We start from the raw sequence: 18,892 nt of genomic DNA, 5'->3' as shown, positions 1-18,892 counted from the left end.
GCAAATTTTGTTTGGGTACAACATTGCATGACCGCGCAATTACCAGTTAAAGCAGCGCAGTGCCAAATTGTAAAAACACCTCGGGTCCTTAACCTGCATAATGGTCTGGGTCTTAAGTGGTTAAAGCGGGAGTTCACCCGAAAAAAATTAACATTAGACGGAAAAAAACAAACACACACACACACACACACACACACACGCGCATGATGGTGCCACCACGCTTCACTGTGGGTATGGTGTTCTTTTGGAGATGTGCATCGTTTTTGCACCATATCTTTTGGAATTATGGCCAAAACTTTCAACCTTGGTTTTATCAGACCACAACACATTTTCCCCACATTCTTTTGGGAGACTTCAGATGTGTTTTTGCAAAAAATTAGCCGGGCTTGGATGTTTTTCTTAAAAAAAAAAAAAAAGGCTTCCATCTTGCCACTCTTCCCCATAACACAAACAAAAGAACAGATTGTCACATGTACCACACAGCCAGTAAATGCCAGATATCCCTGCAGCACCTTTAATGTTGCTGAAGGCCTCTTAGCAGCCTTCCTGACCATTTCTTCACTGTCCACCAGTTTCTTGGAAATCATTTTGGACCCTTCTCCCGACTTATACCTTTTAACAAGGAGATCCCTGTAGCTTTAGAAGCCCTCTGGATCATGGCTTTTACTGTAGGATGCAACTAAGAAAATGCCAGGAAATACCTACTAGAACAGGTGAACTTTTAGTGTTAATCAGAGGCACATTAAATGGCAGGTGTGTACTTATTTAACATGAGTTTGAATGTGACTGCTCAACACCGCGACATCCCCAGTTATAAGAGGACTTATGTAACCACATTTATTTATTTTTTAAAAAAGTTAAGATTTTTCACATAAGAAAAACAAATCTCGTACATAGCTCAAGTGCCTACAATACAGTCACGGAAATAACTGGTACAATACTTTACTGCAATGTGTACAGAACAGGAAATAAGTCAGGGTGAGGGTGCATCAAATCTCCCAGTTATAGGCCCAGTAGACCCATAGAGCAGCTCAACCAGAACCACTCGCAAGGACCAAGTCACAGATCAGTGTCTCAGCACATTCCATTTCAGCCTGCAGTCTCAGGCTCCGTCAGCCAAGCACTCCAAACCTTGTCGTACTTCAGTGGACAGCCACGATTGACATACGTGTCTCTGTACAGGGGAAGGCTGGTGTTCACCAAGCACTTCCACTGCGCCAAAGTGCATAGCAATATTTTTACGTGCATAGAAAAGTAACAGGCTGACTAAAATGCGTTTTGCGGAAGTCAGGACAAAGTTTTTAACTATTCCTAAGAGACACCTCCATCACCAATGGCAAACTTTATTAATCATGTCCAACACAGTCTCCAAGTACCGTTTCACCCCAGGGCACCGCCAGAAGATATGGAAGAAGTCGCCAGGGGAGGCGCCACACCTCCAACACTCTGGGGAATGCGCGGGGTTCATCTTATGAAGCCTGCGCGGGGTGAAATACGATCTATGGACTATTTTATATTGCACTAACCTGTCTCTGATAGAGACAAGAGAACGAAAAGGGAGATCCCAGACATCGTCCCAGTCGTCCGCATCTAGTGTGGGGATGTCACCCTGCCATCTGGATCACAGCCTGTCTAAGGGGGGGGGGGGGGAACAAAGAGCAAGTACGAGTACAAATGCGAGGTGGGTTTTGCGTCACAATTAAACCCAAGTGTTTTCTCCAACTCCGACTGGGCCACGATACAGGATGACAACGGGAACTGAGCCGTGAAAGCGTTGCGACAGCTGGTGGTATCAAAAGATAATGATTGGGCAGGTTAACATGGAGGAGAGATCAGGGAAGGGCAGCAAGGCGTTCTGTGAAACAATATGCAATACAAGTTTAATGCCATATTTTGACCATGCGTAGGGGGTCTAAAAAAAGTTTATAGAAGTGGGATAGGCTAGGATTAATCCAAATTGGGGCATTCGGGAAGATTTCAGAGGGTTTGCACTTTTCAATGGCTAGGCCAGTTCGCCACGCCCGCAGGGCGGTAAGCATGGAGGGGGGGGTCAAAGGGTACGGAGCAAGGGAGCCCCGGTAAAGCAAGAGTTGGAGGGCCTCCAGCGAGCCAATCGAGGCCTCCAGCACAGTGGATGAATTAGTCCCGTCCGGCTGCAACCACCAAGCCGCAGTCACCAACTTCGTGGCCAGGTAGTAATTATAGCAGTCTGGAAATACCATGCCACCCTGCGTCCGCAGCCTCATTAATGAGTCAGCCGGTACCTGGGCGGGGCCCCAAATGAAAGGTGAAAATCTGGTTCAGCTTCCGAAAAAAGGACTTGGGCACCCACTGTGGGGAATGGCGGAAGAGGCAAGTAAGCTTAGGGACAATCTTCAGCTTAATAAGATTCACCCTGCCCCAGACAGAGGGAGATTACTCCATGCTTTAATCTTTAATTGGGCTTCTAGGAGCACCGGGGCCAGATTTAGCGATATGTAGTCAGAAGCTGATGGAGACGTGCACAACTAAATATTAAAAAAAAAAAAAAAAATTGACCCAGCAAAGGGGACTATCAGGTGGGGAGGTGGACCTGGCCGCCTGGTCAATCGGAAAGAGTAGGGACTTTGCCGAGTCCAGTAACCGAGGCAAATGTGTCCAGAACAGTCAATGCTCCCGGCAGCGAGGGAAGAGTAACATGTCATCCACGTACAGGGCCACCGTCTCCTCCAGCAAACCCACACGGAGACCGTTAATATGAGACCGTTAATATGCGGTGAAGTGTGGAGAGCTTCCGCCACCGGTTCAATAGCAAGGGCAAATAGGGACGGAGAAAGAGGGCAACCCTGTCTAGTTCCCCTGAAGAGCCAGAAGGGGACGGACAATCCACCACCCAGGCGCACCGAGGAAGTGGGGGTCCTGTATATATCTGAAGCCACTTAATTAAAAAAGTAGAGGGAAGCCCATCCTACGCAAAGTTTCCCACAGAAAGGGCCACTCCACCATGTCAAAGGCTTTTTCCACGTCCAACGAAGCCACTGCCCGTATTCCCACATTAAATATGTTGAGTGTGAATGTTCGTGAAAAGCCTCCTGAGGTTGACATCCGTGGACCTCCAGGGCATGAAACCCGTCTAGTCCGGATCACTGAGGGCAACATGGGGTACAACCAAAGAGCCAGAAGTTTAGTTAGTATATTAAAGTCTGTATTAAGAAGTGCTATGGGTCGGTACGAAGCGCAGGAAGTGGGGTCCTTGGGAGGTTTGTATAACAGCGTTAAGTAGGCATGGTACATGGACGCAAGCAGACTGCCATCCGCCATACATGTGGTATATAGCTGTGCTAGCAGGGGGGCCAGGAGGCCCATATGTGCACTATAAAAGTCTAGTGGAGGTCCATCCGGCCCAGGCGCTTTGCCCGGCGGAAAGAACTGGATGGCTTTCTGAACCTCTAAGGCCGTAAATGGTTGAACCAAGGCTTTCCTCTCCTGGTCGGAGAGCCAGCTGAGCGCCAAGGGGTCCAGTAGGTCGTTTAGCATCTCAGGTCGGAAATCCACGGGCAGGCTAGAATACAGAGTCTTGTAGAAGTCATTAAAGGTCTGTAGGATATCCGCAGGGGAGGACACAGTCCCACCCCCAGGGGTCTGCAGGATCGATACCATTGTGAGAGGTTGGTCGTGCTGGGCCATCATGGCCAGCAGACAGCCGTTGCAATCCCCTTGCTCAAAGGCCCTTTGTTTACCCTTATATATGTCCAAGCGTGTGGCCTCAGCTAAATGTAAATGCAACTCCCTCTGAGCTGCCATCAACAGATCAAAATAATCCGAGGTGGGGTCAGAGTTGTATGCATCAGTATGGTTAGTAACCGATTGTTCCAGCGCCTGAGTCATAGCAGAATGTTGCTTTTGACACTGGCGATGGAAGAAATGTATTGCCCTCTGGTGTATGCCTTAAAAAGGTATCCCAGACAATGTCAGGGGAGGAGGAACCCGCATTCTGTTCCCAAAATTTAGCTAGCAAGGGGGGGTAGGACATCAGATCTGGATGCGCGCCCAACCTGCTTCCTCTTCTGCTTCAGTCTCAGCCTCTTCATCCACCTCTGTAGTGACAGTGGCACCTGCCACCCCGCAACCAGAGGATCTGCCAGCAACACTACCACCTGGGTCACCATCTCCACAATGTCCCATGGAAGCGTTCAGCTCTCCATCTCCCAAACACTGGAGCAGAAGAGGAAGTACCCCCCTACCCACATGCGATCCCTGGCCCTGAATGCCAGCATTTCAAAAATTCCTGGCCTTTGAAATGCTGTCATTCCGTCTGGTGGAGACGCAGAGTTTTAAAAGCCTGATGGCATTGGCTGTCCCACAGTACGTAGTGCCCAGCCGCCACTACTTTTCCAGGCGATCCATCCCTGCACAACCAAGTGGGGGACAAAATCAGGTGTGCACTGCGCAACGCCATCTGTGGCAAGGTCCACCTAACTACAGATATGTGGACCAGTAAGCACGGTCAGGGACGTTATATCTCCCTAACCGCACACTGGGTAAATGCAGTGGTGGCTGGGCCTGAGGCGGATAGCAGTTTGGTGCATGTCCTTCAACCACCGAGGATTACAGGGCGCTTCAGTTTGCCTCCTGTTGCCAACTCCTCCTACTCCGCTTCCTCATCTGGTTAGCGCAACACATTCACCACCAACTTCAGCACAGCCATGGGTAAACGACAGCAGGCAGTTTTAAAACGTTCCTGTTTGGGGGGAAAAACCCCACACCGCGCAGGGACATGGAACAACAGACCGATGAGTGATTGGCGGCAGTGAGCCTCAAGCCTGGCCTGGTGGTGTGCGATAATGGGCGAAATCTCGTAGCAGCTCTGGGCCTATCCGGATTGACGCCCATCCCTTGCCTGGCGCAAGTGCTGAATTTGGTGGTGCAGAGGTTCCTTAAAAAATGACCCCGATATGCCACAGCTGCTGCAGAAAGTGCGGGCCGTCTGTGCGCACTTTCGGCGTTCTCACCCTGCTGCTGCTCGCCTGTCAGCGCTGCATCGAAACTTCGGCCTTACTGCTCACTGCCTCATATGCGATGTGCCCACAATGTGGAACTCCACCTTACACATGCTGGCCAGACTGTGGGAGCAGCAGGCGATAGTGGAGTTTCAGCTGCAGCATGCACGAGTCGCTCTGCGGAACAGAACCACTTTACCACCAATAACTGGGCCTCCATGCGAAACCTGTGTGCCTTGTTGCGCTGTTTCAAGTACTCCACCAACATGGCCAGTGCCGATGACGCCGTTCTCAGTGTTACTATCCCAGTTCTATGCCTCCTTGAAAAACGCTTCAGGTGATGATGAAAGAGGATGTGGCACAGGAGGAGGAGGAATCGGGATAATTTCCAAGGCTTTCAGGGCAGTCATTCACAAGTGGCTCCGAGGGTGGGTTCCTGCACTAACGCCAGGTACACAATTGTCCAGCAAGGGCACAGTTCTGGAGGATGACGAAGTGGAGGATGAGGAGGAGGAGATGGAGGAGGAGGAGGAACCATGTTCACAGCAGGGTGGCACCCAGACCAGCTCATGGCCATCACTGGTGCGTGGCTGGGGGGGATACAGAGGACACAGACAACAGCTTTTCGTTGCCTCTGGGCGCTCTGAGCGATTGCATGCGGCAGTGTCGCAACGACCACCGAGTTGCCCACATTTTAACAGGTGCTGATTACTGGGTGGCCACGCTGCTGGATCCCTGTTACAAGGACAATGTACCGTCCTTAATTCCCTCACTGGAGGGTGATTGTAAGATGCGCGAGTACAAGCGCACGCTGGTAGACACGCTGCTGGTGAAATTCCCACCTGACAGCGGGGGCACAGTGGAAGCACAAGGCGGAGGAGGAAGAGGTTGCCAACGCAGCCAGGGCACCGCCAGCACCTCAGAAGGCAGGGTTAGCATGGCTGAAATGTGAAAAAGCTTTGTCAGCACTCCACAACAACCAGCACCACCAGCTGATATGGAACGTCTTAGTAGGAGGCAGCATTTCACCACCATGGTGGAGCAGTATGTGTTTACACGCCTACACGTACTGAATGAGGGGTCTGCCCCCTTAAACTTCTGGGTCTCCAAATTGGGCACAGGGCCTGAGCTTGCCCTTTACGCCTTGGAGGTGCTGGCCTGCCCTGCAGCCAGTGTATTATCTGAGCGTGTATTTAGCACGGCAGGGGGCGTTATCACAGACAAGCGCAGCCGCCTGACCAGAGCCAATGTGGACAAGCCCACGTTCATTAAAATGAACCAGGCATGGATCCCACAGGACTTGTCCGTACCTTGTGCAGAATAGACACGTATACCGGCCTTACCCAGCCATTCTTGTATTTTTGATCTCACTCTTTTGGGGTGTACCCTAAATGTAAATTAAAAACAAAAACCTGTGTTGGCTACCTCGTCCTCCTCCACCGCCACTTCCACCTCCATATGGACCTCGTCCTAGGTCAAGATTATTTTTTTTTTATTTTTATGTATTTTATGTTTTAAGTTATTTTCCTATCCACGTTTGCAGAGTACTTGCCATGCTCTTACCAACATTTTCCTCTAGCCCTTTCCATTACTTTTTTAGTGACATTTTAGTACTCAAAACTTCTGGTCCCCATTGACTTCAATGGGGTTCGGGGTCAAGTTCGGGTCCGGAACCCGGACTTTTTTTCGAAGTTCGGCCGAACCCGAACATCCAGGTGTTCGCTCAACTCTAGTCACAACAAAAGGTGGAAAAGTTCTAAAATGATTTAGCTTTGTCCATTAGCTTTGTCTATTTATTTTTTTTCATCAGAGAAACACAATGTAGACTTAAAATCCACTGTACAAGTTGCAGCACATTTAACAGTTGTATATACACACACACACACACACACACACACACACACACACACACACACACACACTAGTATGTCTATACAAGCACAAATTCAAAGATCGGGGCTCATGAGAATGCCGGCCAGTACTCATGATCTCTATACAGAGTCTGGTAATAAAAGGTCATCCTAAAGCCCACCCAAGGCCACACACACACACGAAAGAGCCGTCAGTCAACGGAGCTTTTGAACAGCAGCTCTGTCACAGTTCAGAGGGGGCGCAGATGTAGCACGCCTCAGTACACAGCCACCCCTGCTGCCGTATATTTACGCAAACCTGTCAAAAGGGTTAACAGTTGCAAGATGTACGGTGTCTGATATTTCCTTTCCTAGGTTAGAGCCTTCCCAGAAGCAGATTCTAGCATCTCTTAAAGAAAGTGGTTTTAATGTTAGTGACAGACTAACACTTTTAAATAGCAGTTTGTAAAAAAAATTTGAGGCTACTTTCACAGACGTTTTACAGGCATTTTGCAGTAAATATAGCACCTTGTGCAGCCCCAGTGTGAAAGCCCAAGTGTTTTCACACTGGGGCAGTGCGCTTGCAGGATGGGATAAAAAGTCATGCAAGCAGCACATTTAGGGCAGTGTGGGAGCGGTGTATACACCACACCTAAACTGCCACTGACATCAATGGGCACCGCTGCTGAAGCACCTGCAAAGCATTTCAGCAGCGGTGCTTTTAACCCTTTCCTCGGCCACTAGCAGGGGTTAAAAGTGTCCGAAAAGCATTGATGGGCAACAGTAAAGCGTCACTAAAATTAGCAGCGCTTTACCACCAATGCACCCCCACCCCGCCCCAAAGTGCAAGCGGCATAAGAGTCAGCATGCTGACTTAAGGACGCCGCCTGTCCAGGGATCCAGTCTTGGGGTCCCCAGCATGGTTACTGTGGGTTGCAGACCGATTTTTTATGGCTTTACAGCTGGGGCTTCCCACTTCATATACACAATCTATCTAAATGGTCCTACAGTCTAGTGCAGGTGTGTCGAAGCCTTTTTCAAAGAGCTAGGACGAATGAAGTGAGCATGCATGAGGGCCGACCATTTTGCCTGACATTCTTTGAACCCATTAAAATTCGGTCTTGGTGTGTTAGCACCAAATACACTGCCCAACAAGAATTATCTTGCCTTTGTGGGTGTGGGGGAGAGATCTACATCTACAGAATCCAAGCGCCGCTCAGGACCAAGAATGAGCTTGAGCGTGTCATTTGGATATACTGTATTTATCGGCGTATAACACGCATCTTAATTTTAGGAGGGAAGTTTCAGGAGAATATTTTTTTTTCTTTTACTTTGAAGCAAAATAATGGTCACAGTCCATTAACGCAGCTTGATCAGTGCCCATCAGCAGCCTCACCATTGGCAATTAATGCCACCTGCACATCCTTGTTCATTTCCGGTGTACCTAATGATCAGTCGCACATATTCCTGCCTGTTATAGGCAGAATAGTGGTCCAATCCTGGGCCAGGAGGCGGGACTGCGACTGATCGCCGGGTACCCAGTAGATCACTGCTCTGTATTCTTGTGGCACCCGCCCCCCCCCTCCTTCCATTCAGACAGCAGGATTCTGATAGAAAAATGTATATCTTTTGTGGCCACGCAGTGCTCTGGGATTCGTTGGGGGCCACAAAAGAGTAAAAATACATAATAAATAAAATATCCAAATTACTAGTGGGGCCTTTTGAAACTGAAAGCGGGCTGGATTTTGGACATGCCTGGTCTAATAGCACCCGTTACATGTCCCAAGAGGCTGGGGGAAGGAAGACCTTCCACTCCGATTGCCAAGGCAGTCAGAGCAGAAGCCCAACTAGATAACTGCTCCCCACTGAAAACATTCCACATTTGATTGGGAGGAATGCGTGGTGTTGGGAGATGGAGTGCAGAACATCCCCTTTTGGGTGAAGTTCCGCTTTAAACCAACGTAAATCATGTAATTTCATTAGTTATTTTTTAGTCATGTAAAGTAATATTAAGGTAAAAAAATGTTGGTTATAAAAACAAACCTGTCATAATCCCCCTGCTCTGGGGATGGTTCCTCCATCCTGATGAGTGCCCCCAGAGCAGGCAGCTCAGAATGGGGAACCTTGGCAGGCATACTCCTGAGCTGCGGCTCTGCATGTCCATTCACACACAGCCGTGGCTCGGCCCCATCACCCCTCTCCACATTGGCTCACTGTTTAACAGCAATGGAAGCCAATGGCTACCGTTGCCGCCTTAGCCAAACAGGGAGGGTCCCTGGAGAGCCAAGGCCCTCATCAAAATCGCATGAGGAAGATTGGGCTTAGGTATATTAGGAGGGGGTGCTACAGTTTTTTTTACCTTCATGAAATTAAAACTGGCTGCCTTTACAATTTAAATCTGCAGCTATTCAAATACTAGGTGATCCTGCCATGAGGTTCTTGTTCAGACACTCGGTTATTAGGGTAAAAACCATCTACAGCTGTGCTCCTGCATGGTTAACCCATCAAAAGCTCTTAGTGAAAGCTAGGGTGCCATCACACATTGTGCTGGCTTTTACTATGGTTTCTATGATAAGTGAACAGAACAACAATGTCCAGCTGATGCTTGAGTGCTTACATGTTGACAGAAGTGGCTGCGAGATCAGCAGCCCTGAGATTCAACAAAATTAACAGATGAAACATCAAATGAAAAAAATAAAAAAAATAAATCACACTTGACAATTGTATTCAATTATGAAGTAAAACCATAGCAAGACCTCCAGACTGCTGAACCCCCCAAAAAAAATAAATAAAATTGAACTGTGAAAGCTGTTTCAAAGCAAAAAGAGGAACATAGGAGGGGGCAATCAAGGCCATCTTAGTAGAGGAGCAGGAACACTGCTTCTTCTTGACCGAGCTGGCTCCCTGACAGTGACCTGATGACTGGTGGGTGAATATTCATAAACCGAAAGGTTGAGCAAGCCTAGACCCACGGAATGAATATTGCATCAAGTCTGTCTCAGATACATGTGTATAAAAATAAATACTGCGCAGGTCTAAGCAATCTTGAATAGTGAGAAACCACTTGAATTGGTTCAAAAACAGTGAAAAAATAAAATATAAAAATGAATAAAATAAAAATAAAAATAAAAAATGTGAAAAAAAAGCTGCTGCTGCTCAAAATGTCAGATAAACATAAATTGCAAATAATAGTGGTAAAAGCTGCGCTGCAATGTGAAAAATCAATATAACAATCAGATTATAAAGTATGTGATGCACACAAAACACTAGTGCAATGTAAAATGATCAAGTTAAGGTGCAAAGTCCATATGAATGGATGTATCTCAGGGAAGATCAGGATGACAGAAAGTTCTCCGAGTGTGTGAAAAGGTATCCAAACTTATCCAGTGAATCTGTATAGCAGATAGAAGTGTCCTCCACCGTTAAATCCTAACTGCTTACCACAACGATAAGTAAATCAAGCATGTAACCGTGACTGCCAATTCCAAGATTCCAGGGGAAATTTTTCACCTTATCTTTGTTTCAGATATCAGACTATTCACTCTCCATAGTGTGACCCAAAAGAGAAAAGGCTGACATAGCGTGATACCGTAATAAAATTAGTTTATTAGTAAAAGTATTGCACTTACAGTTATGCAGTAAAACAGTGCGTGTGTAATAGCCGGCCGGCTTAACTGTCCGCTCGTCCTTCCGGGTAGACTGCGCAGTACGATTCGTGGTGACGTCAGCACGCCGCTCCTCCCTACGCCGTTTCGTCACAACAATGACTTCTTCCAGGGGCTGGAAGAAGTCATTGTTGTGACGAAACGGCGTAGGGAGGAGCGGCGTGCTGACGTCACCACGAATCGTACTGCGCAGTCTACCCGGAAGGACGAGCGGACAGTTAAGCCGGCCGGCTATTACACACGCACTGTTTTACTGCATAACTGTAAGTGCAATACTTTTACTAATAAACTAATTTTATTACGGTATCACGCTATGTCAGCCTTTTCTCTTTTGGGTCACACTATGGAGAGTGAATAGTCTGATATCTGAAACAAAGATAAGGTGAAAAATTTCCCCTGGAATCTTGGAATTGGCAGTCACGGTTACATGCTTTATTTACTTATCGTTGTGGTAAGCAGTTAGGATTTAACGGTGGAGGACACTTCTATCTGCTATACAGATTCACTGGATAAGTTTGGATACCTTTTCACACACTCGGAGAACTTTCTGTCATCCTGATCTTCCCTGAGATACATCCATTCATATGGACTTTGCACCTTAACTTGATCATTTTACATTGCACTAGTGTTTTGTGTGCATCACATACTTTATAATCTGATTGTTATATTGATTTTTCACATTGCAGCGCAGCTTTTACCACTATTATCCGTCTCAGATACAGCTTCCTCTCCAGCAGTTACAGTGGTCAATCAGCACAGTAGTGACAATTCCAATTCTAGCAGTCAAGAGGTACAGTGCCTTATGCTGGCCATAGAGGCACCAGCTGAATTTAAATCCATGTGTGGCCATGCCTGTTAGAAAAGCCAGGAAAGTTGGAACACTTGTAGATCAGTGACCACAGCCGCTGATCAATATATTCTGACAGAAAACAGTCCTGCTGTCTAAAATACAATGTCCCAGATTTCCTTACCCGAGGAAGCTCATGCGATTGGTGGGCGAACCGCATTGGTGCGACAACCCCTCACACTATGTGGTTTGCCATACCACTAGACATGCATTTGCCAACCCGAGAGGGAAACAGTGGAGACCATTCTAGCAGGCAACGCAGAGACTTCAGCATTAAAGTAATGCTTGCTAAAAAGCCCAAGCACTGCGATAGGCAAGATCACCTGTCCGGTGCCTATTAAATGAGGGAGATCTTGGAAAGTCCAGCAATGTTACACAGTCGAACAGGGGACCGAGTATACCCTGCATGGTTGGACCTCTCACATCAAGAGTTTTCCACCACATTTGTGAACGATTGTACTCTGCTTAACGTGTCAATAGCAAACTGGACTGTGCTTGACATAGTTGAGCCATTTTTTGCTGGTCCTGTACTTTGTACATCCAGGACAGTATCCGAGATATGGACACTTTGATCCATTCACGATTTCATATTGCTACTGAACTTTCCACCTGTAGTTAAAGTTTTTTGTGCTTTGTCGATTGATTTGACCGCAGGTCTCCTAACCAGTACCTTGTTATCCCCAAAGGAGTAGAAGCCAAAACCATTGTTAACTTTGGGACTACATTACCCTCTGCCTTAACACCATTGGATGATGTGTGGAGGGATGCCATCATTTTCCAATTTAGACTGTATTAACAAGTTTTAGAACTTTATTTACATATAAATTGCACCTGGATGTTACCTGCAGAGTGCATGGCTGATTACTGGCTGACACTAAAGGGTTTTTCCTGGGATTCAATCTGACCCCTTGAATTCATCACTACACAGTTTCAGCCAGCTGACTATCTGGATTAAGTGGTGGTATGAAGGAGACCCCATGAGTGTTTTAAAAACAAGGTTTTCAATTTTAAATTACTGTTGTGCCATTAACCTTTTGCATAGAAGAATTTCTATGCTGAATGTTAAACTTGAGACTGCCGTTTGCCCCCGTGTTTAGAACTAGTGTGTTATTCCCCAATCCTTTACAGGTTCACAGTGGCGTTCTGGGGCACCACCTATATACAGTAGGGCAAAAAATTATTTAGTCAGCCACCAATTGTGCAAGTTCTCCCACTTAAAAAGATGAGGCCTGTAATTATCATAGGTATACCTCAACTATGAGAGACATGTGGAAACAAATCCAGGACAAGCACATTGTCTGATTTGGAAAGAATTTGCAAATTATGGAGGAAAATAAGTATTTGGTGAATATTAAAAGTTCATCTAAATACTTTGTTATATATCCTTTGTTGGCAATGACAGGTCAAACGTTTTCTGCAAGTCTTCACAAGGTTGTCACACACTGTTGCTGGTATGTTGGCCCATTCCTCCATGCAGATCTCCTCCAGAGATGTTTTGGGGCCGTCACTGGGCAACACAGACTTTCAACTCCCTCCAAAGGTTTTCTATGGGGCTGAGATCTGGAGACTGGCTAGGCCACTCCAGGACCTTGAAATGCTTCATACGAAGCTACTCCTTTGTTGCCCGGTCGGTGTGTTTGGGATCATTGTCATGCTGAAAGACCCAGCCACATTTCATCTTCAATGCCCTTGCTAATGGGAGGAGGTTTGCACTCAAAATCTCACGATACATGACCCCATTCATTATTTTATGTACACAAAAATCAGTTGTCCTGTTCCCTTTGGAGAGAAACAGCCCCAAAGCAGGATGTTGCCACCCCCATGCTTCACAGTAGGTATGGTGTTCTTTGGTTGCAACTCTGCATTCTCTCTCCTCCAAACACGAGTTGCGTTTCTACCAAACAGTTCTACTTTGGTTTCATCTGACCATATGACATTCTCCCAGTCCTCTTCTGAATCATCCAAATGCCCTCTAGCAAACCTCAGACGGGCCCGGACATTTACTGGCTCAAGCAGGGGGACACGTCTGGCACTGCAGGATCCGAGTCCCTGGCGGCATAGCGTGTTAGTGATGGTAGCCTTTTTTACGTTGGTCCCAGCTCTCTGCAGGTCATTCACTAGGTCCCCTTGTGTGGTTTTGGGATTTTTGTTCACCGTTCTTGTGATCATTTCGACCCCATGGGGTGAGATCTTGCGTGGAGCCCCAGATGGGAGATTATCAGTGGTCCAATTCTTGCTCTCAGTGATTTCTTCAAGCCAAGCTGCTTGCCTATTGCAGATTCAGTCTTCCCAGCCTGGTGCAGGTCTACAATTTTGTTTCTGATGTCCTTCGACAGCTCATTGTCTTTACCATAGTGGAGTTTCGAGTGCGACTGTTTGAGGTTGTGGACAGGTATCTTTTATACTGATAAGTTCAAACAGGTGCCATTAATACAGATAATAAGTGGGGGACAGAGGAGCCTCTTAAGATACAGGTCTGTGAGAGCCAGAAATCTTGCATGTTTGTAGGTCACCAAATATTTATTTTCCACCATAATTTGCAAATAAATTCTTTCCAAATCAGACAATGATTGTCTTGATTTGTTTCCACATTTTGTCTCAGTTGAGGTATACCTATGATGACAATTACAGGCCTCATCTTTTTAAGTGGTAGAATTTGCACAATTGGTGGCTGACTAAATACTTTGGTCCCACTGTACTATTATGTGTTGGTACTCCTGTGGCTAGCCCTCTACTTAATGGACCAGCTCAGATCCTAGTGTGTTTAATTACTTTCTCCATCCACCTTGTTTGTGTAGATTGAGAAATCAGTTTTTCCACCCCAGTTAGCCTGTTGGCTTAACAGAAAAATTTGAATCAATGGCCAGCTATAGATTTACGCAGCTACAACTCTGCTACACAGCTACTTTTCCAGGAGAAATGCAAGAGAAACAAAATACAGGTAGATCTTTCAGGGTATTGCTTAGCCACAACTGAATATTCCAGGCATGGATATTTCAGGGATGCACAATTCATATCACCCAGGGACATGTAGTTTCAAATAGGTTTTAAGTTAAGCCCTCATGCAGGCAAGCAGCAGCAATTGGGAAAAAAAAAAAAAAAAACAGACAAACTTGCGTTAGAGGCAAAGTAATAAACAGCTGCTAGCAGGGTTTACTTATTTTGAAGAGCCGACGATCAGCTCTCATAAAACCAATCCTACCAGCCAACTAGCTGCTGGATCGCTTTTACAAGCAGGAGAGGACATACTCCTGCCACCTTCCTCAGGTTATCCAGTCCCACCAGGAAACTGGATTGACCAGCTGGTGCTTCCGCCAGCTGATCACTGAGGCAAACATACCAGATAGGCTCTGCTCACCTCTAATATAGGGATCCGGAAGCAAGATGCTTATGGATTGTAACATTTAAGTTATCGGTCACAAGGGCGATTTTAAAGCGTGACATGTTTGGTATCCATTTACATTGGCATAACATCAGCTTTTTTTTTTAAATAAAAACCGGGTTATGCATTGTGTTTTATTGCATTAAAAATTCTAATTGTGTATTTTTTCCCCCCCAAATTTGTGTTTGGAAAACTACTGTGCAAATACCGCAACACCCACCAATTTATTCTCTAGGGCAGCAGATTAAAAGAAAAAAAAAAAGTTGGGTGTACTTAGAAATTTTCTAGCAAAAAAATAAATAAACTGATCAGTATCAGAAAAAGCCTGGGGCCAAGTTAATGAAGCAGACACCAGAGCTCGATTTGGCTACTCAGCATGCGTGGATAACCTGAAGGAACAAAGTTGTTTCCCCCTCATTGGGGCTGCCTCATTTGCTCGCTCAGCAGATGCACTTTTGCCAAGTCCGACACTGCCCTTTTATCTGGCGAGCACCCAATCAGTGCTCATCACACTGCAAGGTCTCTCCCTCCTAAACAGGAGATCAGCTGCTCAAGGGCTTTGTATTATCTGAATGCAAAGCATTCTATGATTGGGTGAGGTGGAGGCAGGGTGGTGATGTCACAGTGATACTTTTGAATCTCTGGTCAAATTCTGCCTATTAAAAACAAGCAATTTGAAACCTGGAAAAAAAAAAAAAATTGCCAAAAAACTCCAGATCAGTTGGTCACATTTCGGTAAATAAGCTGCTGAAGCACAAAAAGTCAAGTGCTGCACAATGCAGTGAACGCTATTTTTAAAAAACCAGGAGTTCTACTTTAAAAATGTATACTTCAACATACCTGGTAATAAGGGTGTAAAAAGGCATCTGGACATCCAGATAAAGCCATCTGCTCATTGATTTAAGTTTCAAAATATCTGAAGAAAACCTATGGAAGATACAACAGATATTTGAACAAGGCACATGCCTTTAATATACACAAACAATTGTACCATTTCAGGAAACATGCAAGCTATTGCTTGCCCAATATGGCGATGAGCAAGCTAGAAGCATCTTTAATACCAAACTTCAGGCAGACATCGAAAAATATACAGATGCAATGTGTAAAGAAAGTTTCACCTGCCAACAGATTTACATTTCTAATCAGTATTGACATTTACTCAACCCTACCACACAGCACAGCCATAGAGGACACGGCTTTGCCAATTTAGCTCAATCCCCCCCCCCCCAGCTTTAAAATGCCCAACTTACCTGTAAGTATGTCCCATGACGTACAGTGTGTGCGCGCTAGATCTTTTAGAAGTGAGCACTGAGGTTTAATAGAGTTGGGTCTTTGGGTCGAACACAGACTAACCTGACAGGGATCCTTCGCTGAGGAAAGTACATTTACACTGCATGTTAAGATGAATGAATATGGGAGAATCTTAACAGACTATCAAATTCCCATACTGTGTAACCTATACACAGTATAGCAAATCCAAGACTGTACAAGTACACAAGACACTCCTAAGAGAAGTGCAAAGTCCCTTGGTCCATTGCAACTTTTATCTATAGACCATCAACAGGGGAGAGGGATGGATGAGGCAACTGGATGAATGGATGGCCAATCAGGAGAAGGGACCAAGACTTGACCCTCTGTAGCTCCCACAGAAGATCTGGGTAGGATAACCTCAATGAAGATGAAAAAAAAAAAAAACACAGAAGGCTGCTGGAGGTCCGTAGCAAACAGTGGCGGCTGGTGAAGTTTTAGGATGGGGGTGCCAGACTCTGCCTTTTTGGTCCCTCCCACTTCTCATAAGCCCAACCCCTTATAGAATCAAGCCACTCCATCCCCTGTATTCCACCCATAGTGTCAGGGGTCTACAGCTCAGCCTCACAGATCAGGGTATAGAGCTCAATCTCACAGATCAGCACTGACAGCCTTCTACCCCTCCCACCCCACGGTAGGTCTGACACTTAACGCCAAGCCGTGGTGTCACCTAGTCCTCCGATCTCCTGCAGAGAGGCGGCAGAGATGTCCTCAAGTCCAGCGCACATCTCTTCTGCTCATGGCTCTTCTTCCCAAGTGCCAGGCATCCAATAGGATGCCCCTCTCCCCCCTGCTGTCTTCGGGAAGACAGGTCCCAGAAGACAGCAGGGACCAGTTAGGACACACAGCATGACTTGCGCATGCGCAGTAGAAAACTGGGAAGTGAAGCTGTAACGTTTCACCCCCGATTCCCTCACCGAGGATGGCGGCGGGGCAGCCGAGAGCAGAGTGATTGCTCAGCTTTGGCTGCTGACAGCGCAGGCACCCTGGACAGGTAAGTGTCCTTTTATTAAAAGTCAGTAGCTGCAGTATTTGCAGCTGCTGGTTCTTATTTTTTTTTTTAGACGGACCTCCGCTTTAAGCTACAATTTCTACAGTGAATTATAATTGACCGTTTCATACATGTTTCACAATTTATGAGCTGGCACTTGCAACCAAATGGACATCATTTTACATACCTACACTCACTGTAATTTCTGTACACCCAAGGTGCCTGTAAGTTTGTAATCTTCCTCCTATTGGAGAACTACTCTTTAAAATGGTCCTTTCTGCCCTTATATAATGCAAATGTGCACGCAAAACAAGGCATTGTCGTAAACCCTAGGAGAAAAAAACCTCTAGGTCAATAATTCGTTGTCAACTCTAAACCGATAATGTGTAATCGCTTAAAAAAAAAAAAAAAAAAAACCACCTAGGGACAATTTGGGATACTGTAGTTTCATGGGCACAGTTTTAGGCCGGATTCACACCTATACATTTTTAGTGCTTTTTGATCTACATGTTTTTTTTAAGGAACACTTTCTGTAGTGCAAATCTGCAAGATGCACAAGAAAAAAAAAAAAGAAAAGAAAAGAAAAGTGCATAGGTGTGAATCCGGCCTTAAAGGGGTTGTAAAGGAAACATTTTTTTTTTCATAAGCATCCTTTAAGCTGCAGACATTCCTCTTCACTTCCTCAGTTTGTTTTTGATCAGAAGTTGCTCTATTTCTTCTCTGTTCTGTTCACTTCCTGCTTGTCTGATTTTACTGACCACCGTGAAGGGAGGCTTTACTTCGGTGGTCAGTAACGTGCTCACCCCCTCCTGGGAACTACATCTGTGTGGCAGGACGCTATCTACGTGTTAGAGACTTCAAGGAGGTGAGAATTACTGGGAGTGCCGCAATGCATACTGGGAAATGTAGTTCTTACATGAACAAGTGCCGCAAACCAGGAAGTGAATGAGAGAACAGAAACTAAAATGCTGGAGGTGATATAGATGAAGGAATTTAAGAGGTATTTACTCGTTTTAACAGAATCATTACACTATTCTGTCTACCTTGCAGACATTAATTTTAGCCAAAAAAAAAAAGTTTCCTTTACAACTCCTTTAAGGTTTAACTGGTTTGGTATCCCATTTACTTGACGAAAATAAAAAAATAAAAAAATGCAGATGTGTGAAAAATGAAATTGCTATGGTAGAAAAGTTATTAGTGTCCAAACGGGCAAGCATTTTATAGTTTGTGGTCTTTGTATCATCAGTAATGCAGACTTCAGAACAGTTGTTTTCCAGTAAATTATGTTTTATTTTTGGCAGCAGAACGAAAACAGCCATTTGCCATTTCTAAAAGCTTAAATCTATTAACCATTTCTCTTACAAAAGGTCTGAATAAGTACATAGAAATTATGAAGGGGAGAGCGACTGTATACTACATCTCCAAAATATTTGGCAGAAGCACACAGGATTTACAGTACAATCTGGAACTTTTCCAGCCCTCCAATTTCAGCATGGAGCCTGCATGGTAAAATATTAGCTGCCAAGTCCTACATAAGCAGAAGTAAACTTTAATGTCTTTTTGTTCAGGTACAATGTGTGCCATGCTGGGGAGAAGAGAAAAAAAAAAAAAAACACTATCTACAGCCATTAAAGTCAGCATCTGTTTGAATTTGTGATGGGTTAGGACCACAAATCTCTCAAACCACCACAACCCCATGCGTTAATTTTTTTGGCAAAACTTTGAAAAAAATTATTTCTGCCCATGTCATCTTGAGTAAGGGCAGACGATTTATGTAGCATTTACTCCCTGGAATCAATCTGTCCTTAGCCCAAGCAGGAAGGTGTGCTTAGCTGAGAAAGCCCCTCCTGAAGACTTCTAGGCTGTACAA

The 18,892-nt window shown here is 45.5% G+C and overlaps 1 protein-coding gene across 3 annotated transcripts in view; it reads right to left on the bottom strand.

Moving 5' to 3' along the window:
- The window catches only part of GRB10 (growth factor receptor bound protein 10), a 244,748-nt gene that overhangs the window by 181,425 nt on the left and 44,431 nt on the right, over positions 1-18,892 (bottom strand). For 2 of the 3 annotated variants that reach the window (XM_040353310.1, XM_040353308.1), the window contains exon 2: positions 15,564-15,650. The exons of the other annotated variant lie outside the window; for it this stretch is intronic. In XM_040353310.1, coding sequence (XP_040209244.1) covers positions 15,564-15,611 — 48 coding nt within the window. In that variant the 5' untranslated portion in view covers positions 15,612-15,650. The remainder of the gene's footprint in view (positions 1-15,563; positions 15,651-18,892) is intronic. 3 annotated transcript variants of the gene reach the window in all.

Source organism: Rana temporaria, chromosome 5 (assembly GCF_905171775.1).
Source record: "Rana temporaria chromosome 5, aRanTem1.1, whole genome shotgun sequence".
In the NCBI taxonomy this organism is placed as follows: domain Eukaryota; kingdom Metazoa; phylum Chordata; class Amphibia; order Anura; family Ranidae; genus Rana; species Rana temporaria.
This window is presented reverse-complemented; position numbering and strand designations above follow the sequence as displayed.